This window comes from Pogoniulus pusillus, chromosome 21 (genome assembly GCF_015220805.1).
Source record: "Pogoniulus pusillus isolate bPogPus1 chromosome 21, bPogPus1.pri, whole genome shotgun sequence".
NCBI lineage: Eukaryota > Metazoa > Chordata > Aves > Piciformes > Lybiidae > Pogoniulus > Pogoniulus pusillus.
In genome coordinates, this window is record NC_087284.1 from 4,174,242 (window position 1) to 4,186,850 (window position 12,609).

A 12,609-nucleotide genomic window follows, 5' to 3' on the forward strand; every position below is an offset into this window, starting at 1 on the left:
ATCTCAGCAAGCCTACAAGTGCAGTACGCATCACTATTGCTTCCTTTTCACAGCCCATAAGCTAATTCTTCTCACCAAAACATTCTAGCCAGTTTCAAACCAGCACATCTATATCCCTCACTTTTCTGCTGAGAAAGGCAACCAGTCAAAATAGAGGTAAGACACTCACTGCTCACACACTACTTAGCTCTCACTTCTGGCTGTGCCTCCTTTCTGGCAGTCTGGTCTCTGTGGCTGTATCTGCCTTGATTGTCTAATCCACCTAACCCTTTTTTTCCTCCTCTAACCTCCTTGTTGTCTTTTTGACATCTCACCTCAGATCTCCAGCTGTATCACGTGACATATACATGGATCAATGTGGTTATTTCTCAAGGGAGGGAAAGAGAGTGGGGAAAGGGTTGGGAGCCCTCCTGAGGACAATGATTCTTTCTGGTAGGGGTATTGTGTTTCTGTGTTACTTTTAATTTGTGTGTATCTGTATAGATTTATGTATATATGCCTGTATGTTGTGCTAAGCTCCAAATGTAGCTTCAATCTTAATTTCCAGCTCAGCTGAGCCTAGTCTGGGTGACTTCATAAGAGTGGGAGGGTGGATAATACCCAAACCATCAAACATACTTTCTCTTTCCATGTTTTGTTTAACTTATCTTTTACACTCTGTAAAGTGCATTTCATTGCTGTCTGCAGCTACCTGAAGGGACATTGTAGCCAGGTGGGGTTGGGCTCTTCTGCCAGGCAAGCAGCAACAGAACAAGGGGACACAGTCTCAAGTTGTGCCAGGGGAGGTCTAGGCTGGATGTTGTTAGGAAGTTGTTGGCAGAGAGAGTGATTGGCATTGGAATGGGCTGCCCAGGGAGGTGGTGGAGGCACCGTCCCTGGGGGTCTTCAAGAAAAGCCTGGATGAGGCACTTAGTGCCATGGTCTGGTTAAGTGGATAGGGCTGGATGCTAGGTTGGACTGGATGATCTTGGAGGTCTCTTCCAACCTGCTTGACTCTATAATTCTATGATTCCTGATTTTTCTTATTTCTGGTTTGGTCTGGTTTCTGTTTGTTTGTTTGTTTGTTTTAATGTGGGAGCTGGGGATTTGCCTTATGCTCACCACCACTTCTTTCTGTTTGCTGTTTTAGACAAAACCAATAGTAGCTGGAGAGTTCTCTTTCTTGCTTTTCTTGGATAGTGTCACAGATACTTGAGATGTCTACTGTGAGCTCTCACCTATTAATCGAAGAGGTATGCTGCAGAATCCTTACAAAGATGTTCTTATTCTTAAACAACCTCTGGTCTTCAAAACATGTTAAAACATGAAATAAAAATACTCTAAGCAGCCTGATTTATTTTTTCTTCCCTCATGGTGCTGCTGCATTTCAGCACTGCGATGCTGTCATTCACTCATTTTCCAGCAGAGACTTGCCTTTGTTACACCCTCTGGGAAAGGGATGCCAGCTCAGGCGTGGTTGATTTGGCAAAGGAAGTGACTCCACGGCCAATTTTTGTTCTAAAACCTGCCTGTTTTCTATGGAGTTTCCTATAGGTGCTCCCATTCCTGCATGCTGGCACAAACAACACAACTGCTAGAACAGCAGTGTGCCCAGGAGAGCCAATGCCATCCTGGCCTGGATCAGGAGCAGTGTGGCCAGCAGGAGAAGGGAGGTTATTCTTTCCCTGTATTCAACACTGCTCAGGCCACACCTTGAGTGCTGTGTCCAGTTCTGGGCTACTCAATTCAGGAGAGATGTTGAGATACTGGAATGTGTCCAGAGAAGGGCAACAAAGCTGGTGAGGGGCCTGGAGCACAACCCTGTGAGGAGAGGCTGAGGGAGCTGGGGGTGTTTAGTCTGGAGAAGAGGAGGCTCAGGGCTGACCTCATTGCTATCTACAACTCCCTGAAGGGAGGCTGTAGCCAGGTGGGAGTTGGTCTCTTCTGCCAGGCAAGCAGCAACAGAAGAAGGGGACAGAGTCTCAAGTTGTGCCAGGGGAGGTCTAGGCTGGATGTTAGGAGGAAGTTGTTGGCAGAGAGAGTGATTGGCATTGGAATGGGCTGCCCAGGGAGGTGGTGGAGTCGTCGTCCTTAGAGGTGTTGAAGCAAAGCCTGGCTGAGGCACTTAGTGCCATGGTCTGGTTGATTGGACTGGGCTGGGTGCTAGGTTGGACTGGCTGATCTTGGAGGTCTCTTCCTACCTGGTTGGCTCTATGATTTAATTATTCTAAATGCCAATGTGACTCACAATTTTAATGCCTGTAATTTATACTTCCATATTTCTTGCACACTGCCACAACCCAGAAGGACACTGCCACTAATGTTTTGGCAGCACTGCTACCAGAGAAACACACATTGCTTTTGAGCTGCTAAAGAAACAATCTATTTGCCAAAAGCTGAATCTCACAGCATCTACTCACTTGGGTGCTTGATTCTGGAAGCCTCTATTGTTTATTGTATTTATTTATTTTTTAGTTAGGGATTTTTGTTCTCCTTTTGGATTTTCTTGCAGCAGTTAAAAAATCAACAATTGAATACATAACCGAAAACGAAATTCTATCCTATGGTATCATACTGACACCCACACAGTTCTACCAGCACAGAAACTTAGCATTTGCACAGGTCCCTGTCACTTGAGGAAACGAATAATTATATGTCCTGACAAGCAGAGAGATGTCTGACACCCTCCAGGCTTTGGAAAGCAGAGAAGATCCTTGCCTCTCCTTCCCGCGAGCCTGACCCTCTCCCTCTTGCTTCTGCGTGACCTGCCTCCAGTCTTTTCTAACCCCCCCTGGGCTTCTCATCCTTGTCTCACCCAACCAGTCCTGGCTTCCACTTCATTGCCTGAGGAAAGACATTTCTTATCTCCCACTGTGGCACTTGCTATGCTTCTGCAATTTCCAACTGCCTCACCATTGCCTCCCACTCAACTTTTTGCTCTCATCCCCTTGTCCATTCAGGCCAAGTTCTTGTGTGCCTTGGTTTTTACTGTTTCTGTCTTTCTTACCCTCTTCCAGTCCTTGCTCCTTTCATCACAGTATCACAGTATCACAGTATTATCAGGGTTGGAAGAGACCTCACAGATCATCAAGTCCAACCCTTTACCACAGAGCTCAAGGCTAGACCATGGCACCAAGTGCCACGTCCAGTCCTGCCTTGAACAGCTCCAGGGACGGCGACTCCACCACCTCCCCGGGCAGCCCATTCCAGTGGCCAATGACTCTCTCAGGGAAGAACTTTCTCCTCACCTCCAGCCTAAATCTCCCCTGGCACAGCCTGAGGCTGTGTCCTCTTGTTCTGGTGCTGGCCGCCTGAGAGAAGAGAGCAACCTCCTCCTGGCCACAACCTCCCCTCAGGTAGCTGTAGACAGCAATAAGGTCTGCCCTGAGCCTCCTCTTCTCCAGGCTAACCAATCCCAGCTCCCTCAGCCTCTCCTCATAGGGCTGTGCTCAAGGCCTCTCCCCAGCCTCATTGCCCTTCTCTGGACACGCTCAAGCATCTCAATGTCCCTCCTAAACTGGGGGGCCCAGAACTGAACACAGCACTCAAGGGGTGGTCTAACCAGTGCAGTGTACAGGGGCAGAATGACCTCCCTGCTCCTGCTGGCCACACCATTCCTGATGCAGGCCAGGATGCCACTGGCTCTCTTGGCCACCTGGGCACACTGCTGGCTCATGTTCAGGTGGGTATCAATCAGCACCCCCAGATCCCTCTCTGTCTGGCTGCTCTCCAGCCACTCCGACCCCAGCCTGTATCTCTGCATGGGGTTGCTGTGGCCAAAGGTTGTGGAGTCTCCTTCTCTGGAGACTCTCAAGGCCTGTCTGGATGTGTTCCTCTGTGATCTGTGTTAGATAGGATTGTCCTGCCATAGCAGAGGGGTTGGACTTGATGATCTCTTTGGGTCCCTTCCAACCCCTGACGTCCTGTGACCCTATGATATGAATAATATCACTGTAACAAAGAACAACAGCAAACAGCTAAAACGTTGCAGCATCAATTTCCCCACAGCATAGCTGGGATGCAGCATTATTACAGCACTTCTGCAGGGTTCGACATCTGACCATCACACACACAGAGTCGCCTGCGGGGTTTCACCTTGCTGCTAACACAGTTTCAGATACCATGCTCCCTGCCTTCCCACATCACTTGGGAAACGTTAAGGCGTTCGAAAAACTCCTTAAATCGATGTGGATCAGCACTGTGCTTTTAAAGTAAAAGGTGGTGAGGGCTGAAGCACAGGCAAGATGAGCCACGCTGCTTCACACAGATGAGGTCTGGCGGAACAAGGCAAAGCGGAGGATGTGAACCGCCAATTAGTCACTAATGAAAAGTATTGTGTGAAGGGTACACACACATCGCTTGGAATCACGCTAACTGCCTCTGCCCTTGTGTCATAGCAATTAAACACCCTTTGAAGTGGCATGTGTTCATAGAATCATAGAATCAAACAGGTTGGCAGAGACCTCCAAGATCAGCCAGTCCAACCTAGCACCCAGCCCTATCCAATCAACCAGACCATGGCACTAAGTGCCTCATCCAGTCTTTTCTTGAAGACCCCCAAGGACGGTGCCTCCACCACCTCCCTGGGCAGCCCATTCCAATGCCAATCACTCTCTCTGTGAAGAACTTCTTCCTAACATCCAGCCTAGACCTACCCTGGCACAACTTGAGACTGTGTCCCCTTGTTCTATTGCTGGTTGCCTGGGAGAAGAGGCCAACCCCACCTGGCTACAGCCTCCCTTCAGGGAGTTGTAGACAGTAATAAGATCACCCCTGAGCCTCCTCTTCTGCAGGCTGCACACCCTCAGCTCCCTCAGCCTCTCCTCACAGGGCTGTGCTCCAGGCCCCTCACCAGCTTTGTTGCCCTTCTCTGGACACATTCCAGCACCTCAACATCTTTCTTGAATTGAGGAGCCCAGAACTGGACACAGCACTCAAGGTGTGGCCTGAGCAGTGCTGAGCACAGGGGCAGAATAACCTCCCTTGTCCTACTGGCCACACTGTTCCTGATGCAGGCCAGGATGCCATTGGCTCTCTTGGCCACCTGGGCACACTGCTGGCTCATCTTCAGCTTACTGTCTATCAGTACCCCCAGGTCCCTTTCCTCCTGGCTGCTCTCCAGCCACTCTGTCCCCAAGCAGCCTGTATCTAAACGGGAATTTAAAGGCAGTCTGTTCCAGGTATTAGGTCCATAAAATCAGACGAATTCATTAGTGCTCAGGGGGAAGGAAAAAAAGGAAACGAAAGGCAAGCATAAGCAGGGGGGGCAGCTTCCCAACGCTGAATTCAGCTTGAGCAGTGCAAAAAGGACTAGACGAAACGAGGAACCCCAGCGCGCCGGGTAGACAAACGGAGCAGTACAATCGTAGGTCGCGACAAAAGCAGACCGCAAAGCAGAGCGAGCACGGAGCCGGGAATGAACGAGCTGCACACTCCCAGCCTCTCCGGGTAAACAAACGGAGCAATACAACCGCAGGTCGCGACAAAAGCGGACTGCAAAGCAGAGCGAGCACGGAGCAGTACAATCGTAGGTCGCGACAAAAGCAGACCGCAAAGCAGAGAGAGCACGGAGCCGGGAATGAACGAGCTGCACACTCCCAGCCGCTCCAGGTAAACAACCGGAGCAATACAACCGCAGGTCGCGACAAAAGCGGACCGCAAAGCAGAGCGAGCACGGAGCCGGGAATGAACGAGCTGCACACTCCCAGCCGCCCTAGCTCCCCGGGCGCGGCAACGGAGGTTTCCGCAGCCCCTCTACGCGGGCGGGCGGGCGCTGGCGATAATCCTTCCCCTCGCCAGGCCCCGTCCTCCCCGTACGGGGCGGGGCTGGCTCCGCGCTCCCGGTTGGCAGCGGCTCGCCAGCCAGCGGGAGGCGGCGGCGCGGGCACGCCCGCAGTGGGCGCGTCCTGGCGGCGGCGCCTGGCGGCCACGTTGACAGGGCGGGAGCTGGGGCGCGCCGGGTAGCGCAGGGCAGGCTGGGCGCTGGTCGTTGCTCGTTGGCAGGGTGCGAGTGCTCGGTGCGGGGGCCGCTGCCACAGTAAAAATGTCTTCGCCTCCCAAAGAGAAAGCAGAGACACGGGCCGGACACCCTCCTGCTGGTACGGCCGCCGGTCCCCGTCTCTCCGCTCTTTCTCTTTCCACCCCTGGGGATGGGCCGGGGAGGGCCAGGGTGGCATGGGCAGCCGCGGGGCCGGGGCGGGGGGGTCGCCGAGCGCCTCCGGGAGATGCTGGCCGGGCGCTAGTTCCCTGCCAAGTCGCCGGGGTGCGGCAGCCGGAGGGCTGCTGCGGCCGAGGAGGGCGAGGGCGGTGTCGGGCGCGTCCCGCTGTTGGCGGCTGTGCGCCCGGGGTGCTTTCCTCGAGAATCTGCTGCGCTGCCGCCGGCCGCCAGCACATCTGCTCCGGCATTCCGGCAACGGGATGGGTGCCTGTACCCTCTGCCTGCTGCTCACCCCCAGCTTTCCCTGCCCGCTGGCAGCCTTCGTGACGGGGCAGGCACTCCTCGCCCTGTTTGTCCCAGGTGCAGCCAGTGGTTGCAGACAAACCCTCCTTAAGTTTGTACTGTTTGGCATCTTTCCCTTCTGGTGCTGGAAGGAGCGTGGTCCTTGTCTGGAAAGTCCTCCCATCTTCGAAAGGTGCTGAGGGCCTATAAAACCACCCCTGGTCTGATAAAGGCAGAAAAGGGGAAGGGACAGTCCCGGGTCACGTCGCAGCCTGCGTGGCTCTTGGCAACACACTGCGAGCTGAGCGTGAAAAGGCAAACAGCAAGTCAGTAGTGCTATGTGCATCTGCTTCGCCGGTGGTAGCGAGTGCTAGGGGTGGCTGCGTGCTCCCAAAGGCTGGCAGGGTAACAAGTAAGCAAAGCTGTTTGCTGGCTGCCCAGCGAAGGAGCTCCACCACCTTCCACCCACTGCTGTGTGCCCGTGGGTGAGCAGAGCAGCGGATGGTAGGGTTACCTGCCTGAACATGGGCCAGCAGTGTGCCCAGGTGGCCAGGAGAGCCAGTGTCGTCCTGGCCTGCATCAGGAATGGTGTGGCCAGCAGGAGCAGGGAGGTCATTCTGCCCCTGTACTCTGCACTGGTTAGACCACACCTTGAGTGCTGTGTTCAGTTCTGGGCCCCCCAGTTTAGGAGGGACATTGAGATGCTTGAGCATGTCCAGAGAAGGGCGACGAGGCTGGGGAGAGGCCTTGAGCACAGCCCTACGAGGAGAGGCTGAGGGAGCTGGGATTGGTTAGCCTGGAGAAGAGGAGGCTCAGGGGAGACCTTATTGCTGTCTGCAACTACCTGAGGGGAGGTTGTGGCCAGGAGGAGGTTGCTCTCTTCTCTCAGGTGGTCAGCACCAGAATGAGAGGACACAGCCTCAGGCTGCACCAGGGGAAATGTAGGCTGGAGGTGAGGAGAAAGTTCTTCCCTGAGAGAGTCATTGGACACTGGAATGGGCTGCCCGGCGAGGTGGTGGAGTTGCCATCCCTGGAGCTGTTCAAGGCAGGATTGGACGTGGCACTTGGTGCCATGGTCTGGCCTTGAGCTCTGTGGTAAAGGGTTGGACTTGATGATCTGTGAGGTCTCTTCCAACCCTGATAATACTCTGATACTGTGATGCTGTTACAAACTGCATTTCTCCTGTGAGTGCAGCACTGAGCTGCCACTGTCCATACGCAGCAGTTCCTGTCTCTACATGGGTAGAGTTTGGTTACTTGCAGTGTCTGAGTTAGGTAGTTCCTTCATGTACTGTTAGTTTTTCGTCTATTTTACAGCTCAAAACCAAATATGAAATTTTAGGCTTTGTGCCATCGACTTTCCAGAGTGTTTCCTGGTGGAATAGTTGGTTTGATGGCATTTTGTGTGGTGGGATTTGTTTATTTATTTGGGTTTTTTTTCCCAAGTGTTTAATAATAATAATAAGAAAAAGCTGAAATTCTTAATTCACAGGGTGGTTAGTTTTATGTCCAAACCAATTCATGAGCTTTAAAACTAAATTTGAAAGTGTTTTGGTTTGGTTTTTTTTTTTTGAACACCAATGAATTCCTCTCTTTTCATAATGAAGTCCTTGAATTCGTTTAAATAGGTAATAGAAGTGAGAAATAACAGCTCTGCTTTGCATGACAAATACAGTTCAGCAGTACAGTTAAGCTGATCTCTTGACTGAGCATAACTGTCCCAGTTCTTCAGCCTCCCTTGTCATGGCATCAGCTCTTGTCACACCTATTGGTTAAATGGAAGCATTTTCTCAATGCCAACAACTTTTGCCAGGCAACCAGCAAGAGAACAAGGGGACACAGTCTCAAGTTGTGCCAGGGAAGGTCTAGGCTGGATGTTAGGAGAAAGTTGTTGGCAGAGAGAGTGATTGGCATTGGAATGGGCTGCCCAGGGAGGTGGTGGAGTCACCGTCCCTGGAGGTGTTGGAGCAAAGCCTGGCTGAGGCACTTAGTGCCATGGTCTGGCTGATTGGCCAGGGCTGGGTGCTAGGTTGGACTGGATGATCTTGGAGTTCTCTTCCAACCTGGTTGATTGTATGATTCTATGTTCTGGTTAGGAATTGAAAACTAAAACTATTCCTAGGCTTCTGGATTAACACTGAACTTCTGTGAGGTGTCTAAATGCCTCTGTGGCTTGGCAGAGAAGGGCTGTTGAAAGTACAGCCTCCCCTAGCCACACTGACAAGCTGCATATCTCTCCTCCAGCTACTGCCCTGTCGCCCTGCTTGCTCTGGCTGTGACATCTCTGCTGAAGGTATCCACAGAGTTTTGGTGTCACAGCAGTGTGAAGCACAAACCAGCTCACCTGTAGGTGTTTTTATTGACTCCTGACTACTGTAGTGGTTTTCTGATGTAGGTTGCCGATGGCAGCATAACCCATCCAATTAGCTAACAAGATGCATTATTCTATCCTGTGCTGTCCTGTCAGCAGGTATGGCAGTGACTAAAACTAAGGAAAAACAACCCATAAAAGAACATTATTTAAGGCCAGGCTGGATGAGGCCGTGGCCAGCCTGATCTAGGGTATGGTGTCCCTGCCCATGGCAGGGGGGTTGGAACTAGGTAATCCTTGTGGTCCATTCCAACCCTGACTGATTCTATCATAGAAGCAACCAGGTTGGAAGAGACCTCCAAGATCATCCAGTCCAAACTAGCACCAAGCTGTATCCAATCAACTAGACCATGGCACTGAGTGCCTCAACCAATCTTTTCTTGGACACCTCCATGGACGGTGACTCCACCACCTCCCTGGGCAGCCCATTCCAGTGGCAAATCACTCTGATTCTATGATTATGAAAACAGAGGCCATATCAACAGCAGCCTGCCTGTTTAGCTCTGTTTAGCAGCAGCAGGAATGGTGTTAGGCCTGGCTTGGTTTCTATTTTGTATTTAGTTGTGGAGGGGAAAAGTGACGAATGTCACTTCTTGCTTTGTGTTTCAAAGGGATGCTTTCACAGCTGCCTAATTTCTAAAACCAAATCACAGTTAGGATTTGAAATGCCATAAATGCTTAATGCTTTGCAAAACAAGACTTTCTGTGCTAAATGCAAGTTAACAGTTCTTCTGAACTTTGCTTTTGATTGTACTGTTCACAAAGTACCTCTTTGTATAAATACAATTATTATCATAGAGTCATAGAATCAACCAGGTTGGAAGAGACCTCCAAGCTCATCCAGTCCAACCTAGCACCCAGCCCTAGCCAGTCAACCAGACCATGGCACTGAGTGCCTCAGCCAGGCTCTTCTTGAAGACCTCCAGGGACAGCAACTCCACCACCTCCCTGGGCAGCCCATTCCAATGCCAATCACTCTCTCTGACAACAACTTCCTCCTAACATCCAGCCTAGACCTTCCCCGACACAACTTGACACTGTGTCCCCTTGTCCTATTGCTGTGTCTGTTCTTATAGATGCAACTTTCAACGCTGTGATGGTTTGGGTGTTACCTGCCCCCCCCCACACTTCGGAAATCACCCAGACTAGACTCAGCCAGCTCTGGAAATTGAATGAAGCTTATATTTACAGCTTGGATCAATATCCAAGCAGATATTTAGAGTAGATACAGTTATAGACAGAAATAGACAAGGTAGAAGGTAATACAGAAACACAGCAGCCCTCTCAGAAACCTGAGTCCCCAGGAGGGGCTCCCAACCACCCCTTCACCTTCCCCCTACCCCCAGTCCCAAGGAAGAATGGAGGTTCAGCCAGGGGGTTAGGAAGCAAAGTGGATTAGTCAAACAGCAGAGAGGGGTTAGGTTAGAGATGCAGCTCAGGCAGTTCCCCAGCAGAAGTACTTTGAGTGAGGTAGACCATTGTTTTCCTTCCACAGCCTGTAATCTAGTTCTCACCAAAACGTTCTATCTAGGCTCAAACTAGCACAAACATCTAAGTGACAAGTTCTTTACTGCTTCTTGTTTTGTGGGAGTATTTAATGTTTGTGGCCTGTAGTGCTATGCAAGCCATTGCCTCTGTTTCTTCTGACAGCTGCAAGTTGGTGGGGAAGGGGGAAGAGTTAAAACGGAGATGAGTTTTCTAAAACAGTACTGAGAGCAGGTGGCAAAATGTGCTGCAGCTTCTCAGGATGAGGAGACACAGTGTGATGTGAAAGAGGATAGCAGATGCAGTCCTAAAGCAGCTATTTCCCAGGCTTGCTGCTTTTAAACACTTTGGGCCCCTACTAAACTACTTTCCCAGATATTAGGGGGAGAGCAGAGGAAAGGTTGTCTTGGTTCTAATTTAAATTCCCAGAGACTCAGATAAATTTGATAGAACCAATAACAATTTGTAGAGTACCCTTCCTTCTCCTCCCTCCTTTTCCAAAAGAAAGGAGTTAGAAGTAGAGAGGCAAAATAAGCACACCCAAGTAAATCAGTCTCACTCGATTTGGAAGGTAAAAAGTTTAACAATAACTTAAAAGAGGTATCTGAGGTAGGGAAGTTTACAGAAGGTATAGGGAAGGAAGAATAGCAAAATACAAAATGTATAAATACAACCCGAGTTTGTGATGGTGGCTTTGTCCCCTTCACAGTATCACAGTATCACAGTATCACCAAGGTTGGAAGAGACCTCACAGATCATCAAGTCCAACCCTTTACCACAGAGCTCAAGGCCAGACCATGGCACCAAGTGCCACGTCCAGTCCTGCCTTGAACAGCTCCAGGGACGGCGACTCCACCACCTCCCCGGGCAGCCCATTCCAGTGCCCAATGACTCTCAGGGAAGAACTTTCTCCTCACCTCCAGCCTAAATCTCCCCTGGCACAGCCTGAGGCTGTGTCCTCTTGTTCTGGTGCTGGCCACCTGAGAGAAGAGAGCAACCTCCTCCTGGCCACAACCTCCCCTCAGGTAGCTGTAGACAGCAATGAGGTCTGCCCTGAGCCTCCTCTTCTCCAGGCTAACCAATCCCAGCTCCCTCAGCCTCTCCTCGTAGGGCTGTGCTCAAGGCCTCTCCCCAGCCTCGTCGCCCTTCTCTGGACACGCTCAAGCATCTCAGTGTCCCTCCTAAACTGGGGGGCTTCGTGGATGATGACCACATGGTAGAGAAACCAGGAACAGATGCTGTACAGGGAGCGATGTAGAGAGTGAGGCAGAGAGAGAGAGGAACAAGATGACCCCCTGCCTTTATGGGACAGGAAGGGGGGGAGTGGGCTAGCCATCACCTGGTGGTGTTCAGACCCACCCCTGGGGAGGGGTCAAGACCCTAGGATCAGGTTCAGGGTTACTCCCCCTGAAGTGTTAACCCTTTGCAGGGGTCCACCCTGAAGACGTTACTTGGCTGAGCTGTGTTGTGTCTCTGATTGTCGTTGCAGTGAAAGCTGGCGGGATGCGGATCGTGCAGAAACATCCCCACAATTCCGATGCCAAAGAAGAAAAAGATAAGGATGACCAAGACTGGGAAACTAGCATGTGAGTGCTTTGATTTGCAGCATGTGCTACTGGGAATGTCCATGACACTGAACCTTATCACCAGTCAGTGGTGGATAGCAAACCAACAGTAACAGCTGGTTCTGTATCATAAAGTTGATTTAAAGCAGTAGAAAGTTACAATTAAAGTAAAACATCATCTTTCCTAAAGTCTCTGAACGCTGTTCCAAACTATGCAGAACCATTGCTAGGCACATTTGGACACAATGGTTGGGCTGTCAATCTGTGTACCAGGTGATCTTGCTGTGCGTTGGGTGATTCCTGAGAGATGTGCAGTCCTTTAGCAGTCTCCTTCTCTGGAGACTTTCCAGTTCAGTTTTGGGCTCCCCAGTTTAAGAGGGAGAGGGATCTGCTGGAGAGGGTCCAGTGGAGGGCTATGAGGATGATGAGGGGACAGGAGGGCACTGCCTGATGAGGAGAGGCTGAAGGACCTGGGGCTGCTTAGTCTGGAGAAGAGAAGACTGAGAGGGGATTTGATAAATGTTTATAAGTATCTGAGGGCTGCCAGGAGCAGGGGGGGACAGGCTCTGCTCACTGCTCCCTGGGACAGGACAAGGAGCAATGGGTATAAATGGCAGCACAGGAGGTTCTGCCTCAATTCAAGGGGGAACTTCTTTACTGTAAGGGTCCCAGAGCACTGGCACAGGCTGCCCAGAGAGACTGTGGAGTCTCCTTCTCTGGAGCCTTTCAAGGCCTGTCTGGATGTGTTCCTCTGTGATCTGTGTTAGATA

The 12,609-nt window shown here is 51.1% G+C and overlaps 1 protein-coding gene across 1 annotated transcript in view; it reads left to right on the forward strand.

Moving 5' to 3' along the window:
* The first annotated feature begins 5,868 nt into the window (after window positions 1-5,868).
* DAP (death associated protein) overlaps window positions 5,869-12,609 on the forward strand; it is a 53,186-nt gene continuing 46,445 nt past the window's right edge. Inside the window, exons 1-2 of the mRNA XM_064160794.1 lie at window positions 5,869-6,077; window positions 11,764-11,860. Coding sequence (XP_064016864.1) covers window positions 6,023-6,077; window positions 11,764-11,860 — 152 coding nt within the window. The 5' untranslated portion in view covers window positions 5,869-6,022. The remainder of the gene's footprint in view (window positions 6,078-11,763; window positions 11,861-12,609) is intronic.